This window comes from Cavia porcellus, unplaced genomic scaffold, assembly GCF_034190915.1.
Source record: "Cavia porcellus strain 051 isolate PalLab524CR breed Dunkin Hartley unplaced genomic scaffold, mCavPor4.1 scaffold_1, whole genome shotgun sequence".
NCBI lineage: Eukaryota > Metazoa > Chordata > Mammalia > Rodentia > Caviidae > Cavia > Cavia porcellus.
Genome location: NW_026947484.1, coordinates 26,332,752 through 26,347,159, shown reverse-complemented (window position 1 = coordinate 26,347,159; position 14,408 = coordinate 26,332,752). Strand labels below are relative to the sequence as shown.

Here is a 14,408-nt window from a genome sequence, read left to right as displayed (position 1 = left end):
GGGTGTTTGTGATTAACTAATTTAAACAAACAAAATTTAAATTAATAACTTCAGTTTTACCAAGAATAACTTTTGAAAAACTTGTTTAACAATGCAAAAGAAATCTAAATCTCTAGCCATTCTTCTAGCTTAGAACCTAAGCCCAATTATAGAATTCCTATATAAATGTAATTTATGTTATGTAACCATAATCTTTACTATAGCTTTTTGTGCATTAAACCAACATATTTAATTGCTTTATTTATTTAAATTGAATATTAAAATTACTTGGCTACAAATTATATATAAGATGTTGAAATTCATTAGTGTTTGACAAATGGAAAACTTTTAGAATGTTTAGAAGTCTAAATATATTTTTAAAATTGTATTTTAACCAGCCCTGTCAAGAGTGCTTACAAAACCATAATCAAGTTAAAACAGTGAAGGTATGAAAACTATAGGAACTTTAAAAATTATTGGTTCTATAAGACTTATAAGCTATTTAAAAGTGTTCTTACAAATCTATGATATTGCTTATGAATTTTCTCTTAAAATATGAGAAAATGAAGTTTTCTTTACCATGATTACCTATTTTGACTATAAAGTATTTGATTTTGTACACACATTAAAACATCATTATTCTTCTACTTTATTCAATTTTGACACACAGTGTGGACCTCAGATCTACCACACTGCTGAGATAGAAACAATTTTACAGCATAGATTGTATGACAAATTTTATCTTTGTTGCTTTGGCAGTAAACTACATCCATTATGCTAACCATAAAGCAATCCATCTTTGAAGAAAATCTGAAATGTAGGCAATTTATATGACAACTCCATGGGAATATGTGTTTCTTTTTGTCAGCTATTCCAACTATTAAAAGGAAACAAAAGAAAAGCCCAGTAGATCTTGAGAAGAACACACTGATATATTATATCATATATAAGTGTACTTAATGGAATTGTATCAATTTTATGAACTTTGGACAACCATAGAAATCAGTATTAAATGGTCCTATAATCTCTTTATGCTTTGTTCATGGTTTTATTTACATGTGTTGTTTAGTATTTAAGAAGAATCAATGCAAAACAGTGTGACAATTTTAGGAGTATCCATCGGAGAACTTTGTCCCTAAGTCAGAAGAAGAAATCAGTACTAGCACAAGAGACAATTATATAATCTGAATAAAATGTGATAGAACAGAACACAGTTTAAAGAACATTGTTTAAAGACACCAAAGGGCATCTGAGTGAATTAGAATTTGAGGGATGGATCACAGAGGAGTCAAGGTGCAGGGAAGCTCTCACAAAATATTGTCCAGTCCAAAATGTCCACAGTGCTGAGACTCAGCACAGGATACAAAACAGTCCTGGAGAATTGCCAAACATGAAACCATAGCTAAGACAAAGTAGTGTTTCACACAATTTAAGTATAAAGCATTAAGATCATGTGTTATTACAAAGACAGGAAAATAAACTAATGAAGTAAAAGACAGTCCAGAAAATACAGACATACAAGTCAACCGATTTGTGACTATAAGAAAATATAGTCTTTTCAATAAATATTTCTGATACTAATTCAGCATTTATAAGAAAATACAAATTTTAACACTATGCCATGCAAAAAATCAATTGTAGATAGATTGGGAGCTTGAAGGAAAAACTAAAAGAAGAATAAATACAAGAACTTAAAGTAGGAAAAGCCTTTTTAAACAAGACAAACCATTGAGGACAAAGAAGAAAAACAATTGAGTATTAATAAAGTTAAGAATTTATTTTATTCATATGCACAGTAACAAAATAAAAAAGCATGACCTAAAGAGGGAAAGATATAGATAATTATATAGATAGGTAAATATATCGATATGTATCTATAAATATGTAGATATATATGCAATAGATATAAATATATGATATATATGCCATATTATAAAACCTCATTTCCAGAACATATAAAGAAAAGTTACAGGATGTTGGAAGATAGTCAGGCCCACTTAAAAGTAGCAAATTCTCCAACAGTGGTTCATGAGAGATGTTAGCCAACAAAGATGAAAATTAGTTACTGATGAGTATAAATCTAAGTCCATAATGAAGTCTTTCTATATCAGATTACCTAACACTGAATGAAAGCCTAGCAATATATATAAGTGAAGATACTGAGCAACTGAAACTCATACACATTTAATACTGGGAAAATAAATGGGCTGAACAACTTTGGAAAACTCCTTTGGCAGTTATCCTGTGAAGGTAATCATATGCATATGTGTATCAGCAGTTCTAGCTCTAGGAATATATTCAGTAGAAATAATATCAAGATGCACGCACAGAAAGTGCTGCAAGTTTGTTTGTAATTTCTTTGTTCATAACATCTAAAAGCTGGAAACAATTGTTTCGTGCCATCATACATGGAATGTATGAATGACATATCAGTAGAATAAGTAAACTGCTGATTTTCTCAGAAGCATGGATGTATCTCACAAAATAATATTTAAAGAAAGAAATCAGATACAATGTTTGAAATTCAACTCAAGCAAAGCCAACTTATGGTAAAACACATCAAAAATAACAGTTCCTCTCATTGAGATTCCAACTAGGAGAAAATAGAAATGATACTTCTAGACGGCAGGAAATAGTCTATATCTTCATGAAGAAAAGAGGATACATGGGTGAATACACATGCCAAACCTCATAAAGCTTTACACTTAGAACTTTCTATTCTTTATTCATATAAGTGGTGCTCTCAGTAAAAATGTTTTAAATAATGATAGCAATAGCTATCCAAATATCAAATTATAAAATCACTGGGACATTCACAAATTATATAAGAAAAGAATGAACTAGCATATCAGAATAGTTAATAATTCAAAAATATTATGAGATTCCTTTCATTTAATTAAAAGAAAAGGGTATTATAAAACTGACATTATTCATGAAATAACAGGAAATAAATTCTTTAGTATTAAATGTGCTATAGAATTCTGAGATGCATGGAATATATCTACATAATAAACATTATTTTTATAATAATTTTCACCACAGATACAAAACATTCACATGAAATTTTTCAAGGGCAAAACAAAACAAATAAAAGCACAACTTGGTATACTATTATATAAACTACTAATGAAATAGTTGGCTCACATTTTTATACTCTAGATATTTCTGGTGATTCTAACTTGACAAAATAAGCAGATAGACTGTCCATGTATTTCCCAATGTCTTTCTAAAACATGATTACATAAAATATTCTGCAAGTAAACTAATTATGTTCAAATAAAATTGAGGAAAAACTTTCTGCTCCATCAGACTAGTAAATATCAAAATAGTTCTTAAACAAAATTAAATGTCTAAAAAGTCTTGCAATAATAGAATCAGTGTTCTTAAATTGTCTTAATATAGAATTCCTTTTTCTCGTAAAATCTAAGAAAATCCTATGGGAAAAAGACACTGAGGGAAAAAAAAAAACTTAAGTCAGTGATCTCAGCGTTGTAATTTACATCTCTTATGACCAGTGATATTGAACATTTTTTCATATATTTGTTTGCTGTTTGTGCTTCTTCTTCTAAGAAGTATTTGTTCATTTCAGATGCCCATTTTTGAATTGGGTCCTTAAATTTGGAGTATCTGATTTTTTAAAATTCTTTGTATGTTCTAAATATTAGTTCTTTTAATGAATGTGATCATTATGCATTTATAAATTGTGCCAATAAATGTAATTTTTAAAAAAGAAATCAGTAAATGCATGTTGGATATTTCTCATCAAATATCAGGAAGCTCACATTCTGAAGTTGAATTCAGGGCTCCCAACTGCATGAAAATTATGAGCTTGACTGCCAGTCGTAGAGGTGGTAAAGGTTATATCTATTTCAGAAACTAAAACAACTAAATTTATATATATGCCATATGAACAGGGTTATAATATTTCCTGAAAAAGCCACAGTTGGGTCTGTGTTCGTGTGAGCAGTGGTCACCATGAATTCTGCATATTCTTCTTGTCAATCCAGAAATATTACAAGTAGTACTAGAGAATGATTAACTTTGACAGAACTTCATTCTTACTGTATGTAGCTCCCAAAGTCTCTAACCAAGTGGGTTATCTGTAGCTTGTGAATAAGGATATAAAGTTTCAGAAAACAAATGCGATTTTGCTTAATTCACAGTAATTCAAAACTGGAAAAAATCACTGATCTCAAAATCACATTCCCATTTTACTTTTGAGAAATAGATTCAGCCATATTGCTGGTTTGATTTCTAATTATGAGATAGTGCAGCTTGACAAAGTTAGAGACAAAAGATTTAAAATAGAATGTCTTTAATATAAATTATTAGATAACTCTTTATTCACTCAAGCTTCCTCTTACATTTTGCATTGATGCTATGTCCTCTTGAAACATAACATCTGGAGTAACATTTATAATTTTGAATTATATTTCAACTTTGAATGAAACCAAACAGAAAACAAGTACTCTATCTGAGTAAAGAATGGACTATAAACAATGTTGTCTTATTAAAACTTTTGTATTGGACTTTTAGGTTTATAAACAGCTGAGTGAGACTGATTACTCATCAGCTTATTCTGGCCTGCAGGCAGTTAAGAACTTTGTAACATTTGATTACTTTGATGACCTTTTTATTTTTTCCCCATTGAGAGGAAGAATTATTATGAGGAAAATCTAATCTTTCACTTAAAGGTCAAAAATGCTTCATTTTGACTGTAATTTGTTTTCAACAAGTGAAAGGAGCATCTTTCATCATCGAAACTCTGACAGGTAGATTTTTTTTTTTTTACCTCTACCCACTCACAACTGAAAACTGTGTCTGTAGTTATGAGTTAATGAGTATGTTTTCTTTTGTTTTAGAAGTAGTTTTCAGCTCAAGTTTCTTGTGACTACAATCAGCATAACATTTTGCTTTAACTTAAAAATGTACCTCTGTCAAACATTACTGAGTACTATGCATTGCTTTTCTCTAATAACATTGTTTTCCTGTCTTTCTCTCCTTTTATTCTGCATCTTTGCCTGCTTTTGCACTTACAACTTCATGTTTCAGTCTCCTGTGAGTCCTGGCTTTGAGGTAGGTGCTAAGCTACCTGGCTCTAGAAATGTGCACTACCCTCTTTTTCAAAACAACACCTTAATATTTGATTGACATCTTGTATTTACACCACAAAAATGTGCAAGTCAGAGTTTTCCTCCAAGTTCAATCCATTGAACTGCAGAAAGACCGAACAGCGTAATCATGAGGTTGGTAAAGTCAGATATCGCCTGCACATTACTGGGTTCCATAACATGGGTATTCTTTCTCTGAAAACGAGAATAAAAATACTGTACAGTCAACCCCTACTTCTTATCATACCTTTTAACAAAAACTCCTTCATATTGAATATTTGATTCCAAGTACCACAGAATGATGCAAAAGGCAGATATTCTCCCAATATGTAGGCATTTTGGTGGCATGATGAGGAGTGAAACAGAACCAACTCCCTTCTTTTTAAACAAAGGAATTTTTAATCCTTATGTATTATTATATTTTTGAAAGATGATACATAATTTGGAAAATCGTCTCCCAATCTATCAGATATTATAAAATTCCTTCAAAATGTAATTAAGCCCACTCTCCAAAACTGGTCCTTTATCTGCCTTAAGCAGTTAATCTGACTGTGAAGCAGAGGAATTTAAGTCAGTAGTAGACAGGGTATGCAGTAATGCTCTTTTTAGATAATTGTTTTGACCTGTTTACTTGTTAATCCTTAGTTTCCCTAATGCCTGTATCACTGGACAATTGAGAGGTGACATATTGTTATTTTCTATCAAGACAATGTAAATTTCAAACACCATCATGAATGTCTGTTCTAAGATGGTCTTGTCACACTAATACTCATAAAAGAAGTCAGTGAAAACACAACCAGAACATGGTCGTGGTTTAATAAAATTTATGAGTCAATCTTTTTGAAAGTCTTATTCCTTTTCTTTTTTCCCACTGTTTAAATGCCTTTATTACTTTCAACTCAAACTTAAAAGGCAGAGTGGAACACAGTATTTTGTTTTTGGGACAACAATATTTGGCAGTTCTCAAAAAAGGAAGCATAACTGGCCAATAAATAGGTAAAACTTTCATTAGAAGTAAAATAAATACAAATATTATTTTTAATTAAAATATCAAGATAGTTTTTCACAATCATGAATACCTGTCACCCATAAGGGTTCAGAGACACAAGTGCACCTTCTGATTCTTAAAATATAAAATGAAGACATTGTCTTCAGTAATGATGTTCCAAGGAAAATCATCCTTGTTTAAAAAAAGTATATTACTTAGAAAAGTTTATTATGAGTGGTAGGTAAGTATAGTATTTTTATAATCTTATAAATTTTGTTTTCTAAAATGCCTTCTAGACATAATTTTAAATGTGAATTACCATCTTTTCTTTCAAATAATGTTTGGAACACAAAACCAGAGAAGGGTAGGAGGCAGCTGTCACTACTTTCTCCACTTTGTAACTGGGAACAGACTGTGTATAGGACTTAGGAGTAGTTAGATGTTCTATGGAAGTTGTGCAAATTAAAGACAGCCAAACCTTCACTAGATCGTTCCTGATAGAAATAAAAAATGTCCTCTGTGTAAAATATTCTGTTGAACTTGGTTTATTTTTAGTTTTTATTTTCAAAAACAGCAGAATTTTCTCCTCATTGATGTCTTCAGAGGAGATACATAAAATTTAACCAAATGTTATTCTTAGAAATATTTGAGAGATACCTGTATAAAGAACAGACACTTTAGGTTTGTAATGCAGAGGAGCAGAACTATAAAAAAATGGATAAATTATTTGCCCTCATAGAGCTTTCATAGACAATCTGTGAACAAATAAATATATGTAGCATACATATGTACATGCATTCTGTCAACCTCCTGTATTGGTTAGGTTGTTTACATCTTTAAAATTCATATTTCCTGGAATATGCGTCTTCATATTTTTTGCATGCATGTAAGTTTTAATATATTCAAGATAAAAATTCATTGAATTAGTAGGTTATTTTCTTAGAAACCAACTCAGTTTTATACTTTTTTTTTGTCAATTTGGTGTTCAAAATGATGTAAAAGTTTACATTTATGACTCCACTGACATACTCTTTCCAATGACAGGTTTTACTAATAATTTATGTTTTTTTTCTTGCCGATAGGTTAAAAAAAGAAATTTTTATTCCCATATAATATTTCTTTATTGGTGACCATAAATAACTGTTTATAATTTATTTCTGAATTATATTTAATTTGTGGAAAGTCATCTTTATATTGAATTGTTTATTGTTACTGAATTTTCATATATTATGAAAGTAATCCCTTGTACATTAATCTACAATGGAATATTATTTTCAGTTTTGCCTATACTATTGGTGTCTTTTCTCATAGTGAATTTTAAAAAATTAAATTAGTAATAGTTGTATATAGATGTGGTAGAGAATGATGTTTTGATATACATATTATAGATCTATATATTTTACTATAGGAATTTTGTTTTTAACATGGAGATGGTGTGTATTCTTTTGCTATATAGAGATTGTTGAAAATAAATCAATGAATTAATCATAACATTTTAGTCAAAGGATTCAAGACAATGATTTTTTTCTTAAGGTATAAGGAGTAAAATCAAAATAACAAATGAAGCAGAATTAGGATAGAGTGACCCTTACTGACTCATTTCATTAAGGTAGGCACTATATTAAAAGAAACTCTTGCCTGCATACTTTCCTAAAATCTCTTGCCCAATATGACTTATTCATTTGCCATTTTTATTCATTTTTTTTCAAAATGAAGGCCAGGTAATACCAGGGCTGCACTTTCTATAATTGGATGTGATCCCATTACAACTTACAATAGTCAATGTAGATTCTTCTCAAATGAGCAAGTAATGGAAAAAAGAAGGAATTGCAAATCCTGAATGGAATTGTGATACTTTCTGCCCTAATGAATATTTTCCAGGATAGTTTTCATTGTAGCAGAAGTCTGTCTAGAAGTACAGACTATGTCAGTCTTGAATTCTGAAGTTCCAGGAATCCTGGTGATACATCTGAATTTCAAAGTCATTTTTCTACTTAAATGTGCACCATGACACTCACACAATACATTTTCCAGGTATCACAAGGTGTCTTCTGATTGATTGGTGTATATACTAGTTCTCCAAATACAAATCTGGGTGGTGTACCCTTTCAGTGGAGAAAACTATCCAGTAATTCTCTTCCCAGGTCTCCCCACTTTCTGGTGGTCAGAGGTGTGCAGTGGTAAACTTGGAAGAAGCTCTTCACTGAAACGTGAGGTCAGACTGATACACTGTTGGGAGACCTCATTCAACGAGTCTGGCCTATAGGCTGTGTACTTTATAAATTTATGCTCTGAACAAAAATTTGCAGATGTGTAATTATAAATATGAGAATTACAGGAAGATTTTCATGAACCTCGCTGGAAAGTGGGACTTCTAGATACAAAAGTATGATATAGATGTATCACACTTACAGATACCAAAGTTGTAGGAAAAACTGGATCTTGAATAAGACTCTGAAGAACTTGTTCATCCCTCAGGCCAGGTGCCATGGCCTCCGTAACACTCTCCACAAGACACAAAACAGAGCTCTCTGTGTCACCATAGAAGCAATTTATTTACTGTGTACTCAGTTGTGTCCATCTGATCTCTTGCCAGGCCAGGCCAGATTCAGGCCTCTTTAATTCCTTACCATCTATCACTCCTGAACTCCTGGCCGAGTAGTAGGAAACAAAAGCTATTCCTGTTGCCTTTGAGAACTTGTGTGTCCTTATGACTATATATATGAATATGTATAGTCCTTATGAATATGAATATGAAAGCAAGGAAGACTGGCATAAAAATTAGAATCAGGAGAAAACAGCAGAAGACAGGCATTGGAAGTTATAAATCAGATTCTAGAAACTAAACATAATTCAGCATGTAAAATACGCATTTCTCTTTTCAGAGTTTATTCTATATGATCTTAGATATAGTTTTGATATATGGCTCAATGTTATCAAATTAATTTCAGTCTCCTTTGTCCAGAGAAGGGAGAATCTTGTTTCGTTTTTTTTTTGTTTGTTTGTTTTGTTTTTTATTTTTTGTTAGTATATGTTTTTATGACATTGTGATTACATTCCTTGTGGGGAGTTAGTAAATGTATGTGACACATTTTAATTCTATTTTTGTCCCCCTTCCCTCCTCCCTCCCTCCATCTTTCGATCCTCTTCCTATTTGTACAAAATCTATTTCCTTCCTTCCTATTTCTATCTTTCATTTTAATCTTTATTTATATTCAGGGTTTCTAATGTAAGAGAAAGCATGAAGCACTTAAGCTCATGTGTCTGATTTATTTCATTTAACATTGTGGTCTCCATGTGCGCCTGTTTTCTGGCAAATGACTCAAGTTTAGCTTTATTATGGCAGAGTAATACTCCAAAGTGTATACATACCATATTTTCTTTTTCCATTATCTGTTGATAGACACATAGACAGCTTCCAAGATTAGAATAGTGATACTGTAAACATGGGTTTCTGTGTACCCCTGTAAAATAATGTCTTCAAATCTTATGGCAGGTACCTAAGAGGGAATTAGCTGGACTAAATGAAATGTCTAGTTTTAGTTGAGAATCTCCATACTGCTTTCCATAGTGATTACACCAGTTTGTATTCCTGCTAACAATATAGAAGAGTTCCTTTTTCCTTGCAGCATTGACAGTCCTTGTTATTATTTGATTTCTTTATTTTAGCCAATCTTTCTGGATTTAGATAGAATCTATGTTTTAATTTTTATCTCTCTAATGACCAGTGATATTGAATATTTTTAATATATTTATTGTCCAGAGAATGCTCTTCTTTTAGAATAAATACTGTGACATGCAAGATAAGGCAATGCCCACAGGTTATAAACTGAAATTTGCTTGCTCTAAATAGTCCCAGTTTTGGTGATGTTATTTTTCTGTGGCCATACGTTAGTATATCACTTAGCTAGCACTTTCCTATACTTTTATAACCCAACGCATTTGGAAGAAGAGGCGTGCCAAGATACAGATGAGTGAAAAATCCCCTCATGTTTTTTATCCCTCCTGTTTTTGATTGAGTTACATTAAAATCTTTTCTTTGGTCCAACCACATCTTTTCAGAAGCACATATTTATGTTAAATACTCACACAGACCACACACACAGCACTACGGGTTTACCATTGACTCACTGACTATTATAGATTAAAATTGTATAGAATTCTGTACAACTGTATGTACTGACCATTGATGGAGAGAGAGAGAGTCTCAGCTTTAGAGCTTTGGACTGTCTATGCTCTTTTAGCTTTTCTTTGGTGTGTCCAAGATAGCAAACAATAGGACACCCTTGCGTAGTTACTTTTCTTGTTGCTGAGGCTAAATACCCAACACCCAAAGTTAGAGTAGGAAACATTTCTTTGGCTCACAGTTTATAGAGCTTACAGTCCATAACTGGCTGACCCCAGGAAGGGTGATGGCAGAGGGGCATTGCAGAGGAAAAACAGTTGAGGAGAAGGCAGAAGGTGGCAAAGCAGCCAACTAGCAAGAGACAAGCAACAAAGGACAATCAACAAATGACAAATCATAAGCAACAACGCTTTTTGTGTCCCTTATCCAGACAGCAGACACCCAGGGTGAGGAAGTACTCACATCCAGGATGGAGTAGCTTAATTCGAGCATCTTACCATGAATCAATCCCAACATCAAAGCCTTGATCCCAGCGGCAAACACCCTAGCTCCAGTCATCTCTGAAAAGGCCCTGTCATTACATGACGCTTTGGGAGGATATCTAGATACAATCCATACCAATATTCTTTTCTAGGTTGTTTCATTCGGCTTTCTAGTGAGCTCATAAACCCAAGCATGCCTGTGTTTACTCAGGCAATGTCAAATATCATGAGAATGAATGTTCCTAAATGACAATTTTTGATCCCCCTCAAATATGTTTACTCTTCAGTTCACTTTGTATCTATGGATCAAGTCTGACAGTTGAAAGCCCTAGACATTCAAAGTTATTTTCTTCCTCAGTTGTTTTATTTCTCCGTTGAAATAACCTCCCCTTTTATTTAGAGTGCATGGCATTAAATTTGTATTGCCTTTCTCCCCCACTTCTCTCTTTCTCTCTCTGTGGTAGAGCATATGAGGATCCTCCTTGGGTTACAGCTTCCTTTTTCTTCAGAAGCCCACATTTGCAGCATGTTGTACCTGACATTTTGAAAGGACAGTGCATGTAACTTGCAATAATTCTTCAGCTGTTCTGGAGTTTTCACTGTAAAATAAGGGTCACTTAAGAAATTAATAAGGTTCCTTCATTTGTTTACTACTCAATAGAGAGTGAGACAGCATAACAACTAATGTAACACAAATTGCTGCAAACATGATGAAATGGATTCTCCACTGTAAAATATATCATCCATCACCACAAAGCACAGGGTACACTTTTTTCTTTCCTGTAGCAATTCTTTCCAGTGTTAGGAAAAGGTGTTGATTGCCTTTTATTTATATAGCATATATTTAGGGTATCCAACTAAGAAACCAGACTCAATTACCTGGCACATTTGCGAGTTAGTTCAAGGAGTAGAGAAGCACACAGCAATATGGAACTCACCAGACACTTTGGCCTCTTCTTACTCAATTACAGAGCATACAAATGTGTGCTCCAATGGATACTCCATTCTTTGAGGTCTTTATGTGTGTCTGTTGCTAAACAACTGCTCTCTGCTGGAAAATCTGTCTCCCTTTGGGAGAGGTAGTGTATCCATGTAAGTTTTGTTGAGAACAGATGATTATTTTTGCTCTGTAAATAACCAGCTCAGATTGAGAATCACAGCGACATTTTACTAGCAGTAACTATAGTTGGGGTGAGATCATTGTTACCAAGTAGAAAAACTGAGTTTCAAAATATATAAAAGAAGTCTCTATGCAACATGAATATTGAAAGTACTCAACTGTCCTACAGAATTTTAATGGCTAATAATACTAAACACAGTCATTGTATAGCATAACGTACCGTAAGGTCCATATAGTAAATGGTCCTTCACCTTCAGTATGAGTGTGGTTTCTCTTCAAACCTTCCTGGATGTAGTCGTTTGTCTTGCACAAGGGGCTAATCCCAGAACTTTGCAATGCAGTGATGAACATGGTCAAGGTCCTCTCCTTGTGGAGCTTCTTCATATTTAAGAGCGATAATTAAAAAATAAACAAGTAAATAAAAGTCAGTTGCATACTGCAGAGATAATTCTGGAGGAAAAGGAAATATGACCCAGGGAACTGAATGGGAATGAGTAGTAGGCAATACGTTAGGTGGTCTAGAGCTGGTTGGGGAAGATGATATGTGAGCAGAAATTTGAAGAATAAGGAATAACTATGTATAAAAAGGGAAAAATCTATGAAGAATGACAGTAACAATAACACTATCAATAATTCTTGTATAAATTCTTTGGGCACAGAGAGTGATGTTTACTGGTGTCTATGTGTCTCATAGCATCATACTGGACCATCAGGTAGTATCTACTCCAGTAAACACCTGTAAACTAGATAGAGTCATCTTGGTGGCAGTGGGAGAGAACTGTTTTAAGGTAGTATTGTGTGCAGTTCTCAATATGGCAGTCTGAACTACTTGACCTTACAAGTTCTAGAATAAAGGGTTAATATCTGGTTAGGCTGCTTTTTTGTACAGTAAGCATAACAACACTTCAGTGGAAAAGTAGCCAGCCAGTCAAGTGATGCTTATACAATAAAAGCTGTTTATTCTGATAGTCATTGTCCTCTTTAATATAAACACCTGTGATTCGGATGCTCTTCTCTGAGCACAGGCAATCTGCCTGAAAAATCTCTCCTGTAGGTCAAGCTTCAGGGGTTCATGATAATTACATTTTGTCACATAGAATATTTGATTATTCCTATATCTACTGTGCTTCCTTTTTGATTTAAATGATTGGGAGAAATACTGATTTCTGAATTAACTAAAAGCCAGGGAATGTGGGAAATGGAGAGCAACTAAAGAGAGAGAAAGCACTATTGTTAGAGCAAGACTAAAGTAGTACCCAGGTTCACAAACTTAATTTGTTCCATGATTTTGGAAAATATGGCAACATTTGTGTTTGTCACATTTGTCACCTGGTGCAGAGTTTGCAAACAAAATCAAAATTTTGCTTCTGTTTGTGAACCAAATTGTTTGTAAGCAAAAGGATTCATGAACCTAGATACCTTTATACTTGAATTCATTGCTTCATTTTCAAAACTGTGATTTCTGTGTTTCTATATCCATAAAGCGAGGATCCTGCACTAATGGTCATGAAACTCAAATAAAATAATGCATGTAAATTTGAAAAGTGCTAGGAAAAAAGTTTGACACATATAAATGGCATAAAAAGAGTCTTTGTCTAGTTCAAAGGTCTTGGATTCTCCATGGACCAGATTTAGCTCACATTTAAGATGACTGGCATAATGTTTTATTTTACTTTATTTTTTTCTTTACTTTGTCTGCATTTAGATAGATTTACTTCATGACACCTGGATTTCTTGCCCCTTTTGAGAAACTAAAACTTCTGGGAACTTTCAGCTTACGTAGTCACATGGCAACTACTAGCAGTGTTTTAACAGTGCCTTTTGTACTGAACTCTCCCCAGTTTACCGTAGTCTCCACCATACCTGCGACATCCAGGAGACTGAGTGTTACCCTTGAATAACAGCCTCTAATACTTGAGCTCCTGCCCCTCTCAATTCAGAACAGAAAAGTTCTGCATGGATTTTGTATTCAAGTAAGAGATAACAGGCAGACAAATACAGAAAATATTTGTAAAGAAAAGTGTTCCTTATCATTTTTTTCTCTCTTGAAATTTAAACACATATGTCAGAAACACAGTTCATGGGACAGTAAATTTTTAAAAATCACATTGAAGTTAGTATTTTGAATATTTTCATTGTAATGTCTCACCCATTTTTCTTATGCATTTACTTCTTGAAAGTATCCATTTTTTCAGGTGAAGAAATGCTTATCATTTGTTAAATGTTAGGCATTCCTTTCCATAAGTAGAAAACAAACACAACTAGGAAATTGTCTTTTCCCTTAGCAGATTATTGCCTAATGATTTAGGCAATACACAAAGATGGTCCTCGTGTATGCTAAAGTGTTCTCCTCTTTTGGTTTTGGTTTTTGTTGTTGTTGAATTTAAGAGAGTTTATGTCACCAAAATCTAATTATATTATGGAGCTTAAATAGCACTTTTAGTTAAATAAGAATTTGAGTATGGTAGATAAATTTTAATCTCAACCATGTTTTTCTGTAAAGTGACTTTTATCTTTCAGAAAATTTTATGCTTGAGTTTTATGTAAGTAGGAGTAACAAACCACAAGCAAAGGGAATTTTTTGCTTTGTGTTCTAGCTAAC

General features: G+C 33.0%; 1 protein-coding gene across 4 annotated transcripts in view; it reads left to right on the top strand.

The window, feature by feature from the left end:
- The window catches only part of Prkd1 (protein kinase D1), a 301,676-nt gene that overhangs the window by 233,977 nt on the left and 53,291 nt on the right, over window positions 1-14,408 (top strand). For 3 of the 4 annotated variants that reach the window (XM_063246399.1, XM_063246381.1, XM_063246395.1), the window contains exon 5: window positions 5,032-5,055. The exons of the other annotated variant lie outside the window; for it this stretch is intronic. In XM_063246399.1, coding sequence (XP_063102469.1) covers window positions 5,032-5,055 — 24 coding nt within the window. The remainder of the gene's footprint in view (window positions 1-5,031; window positions 5,056-14,408) is intronic. 4 annotated transcript variants of the gene reach the window in all.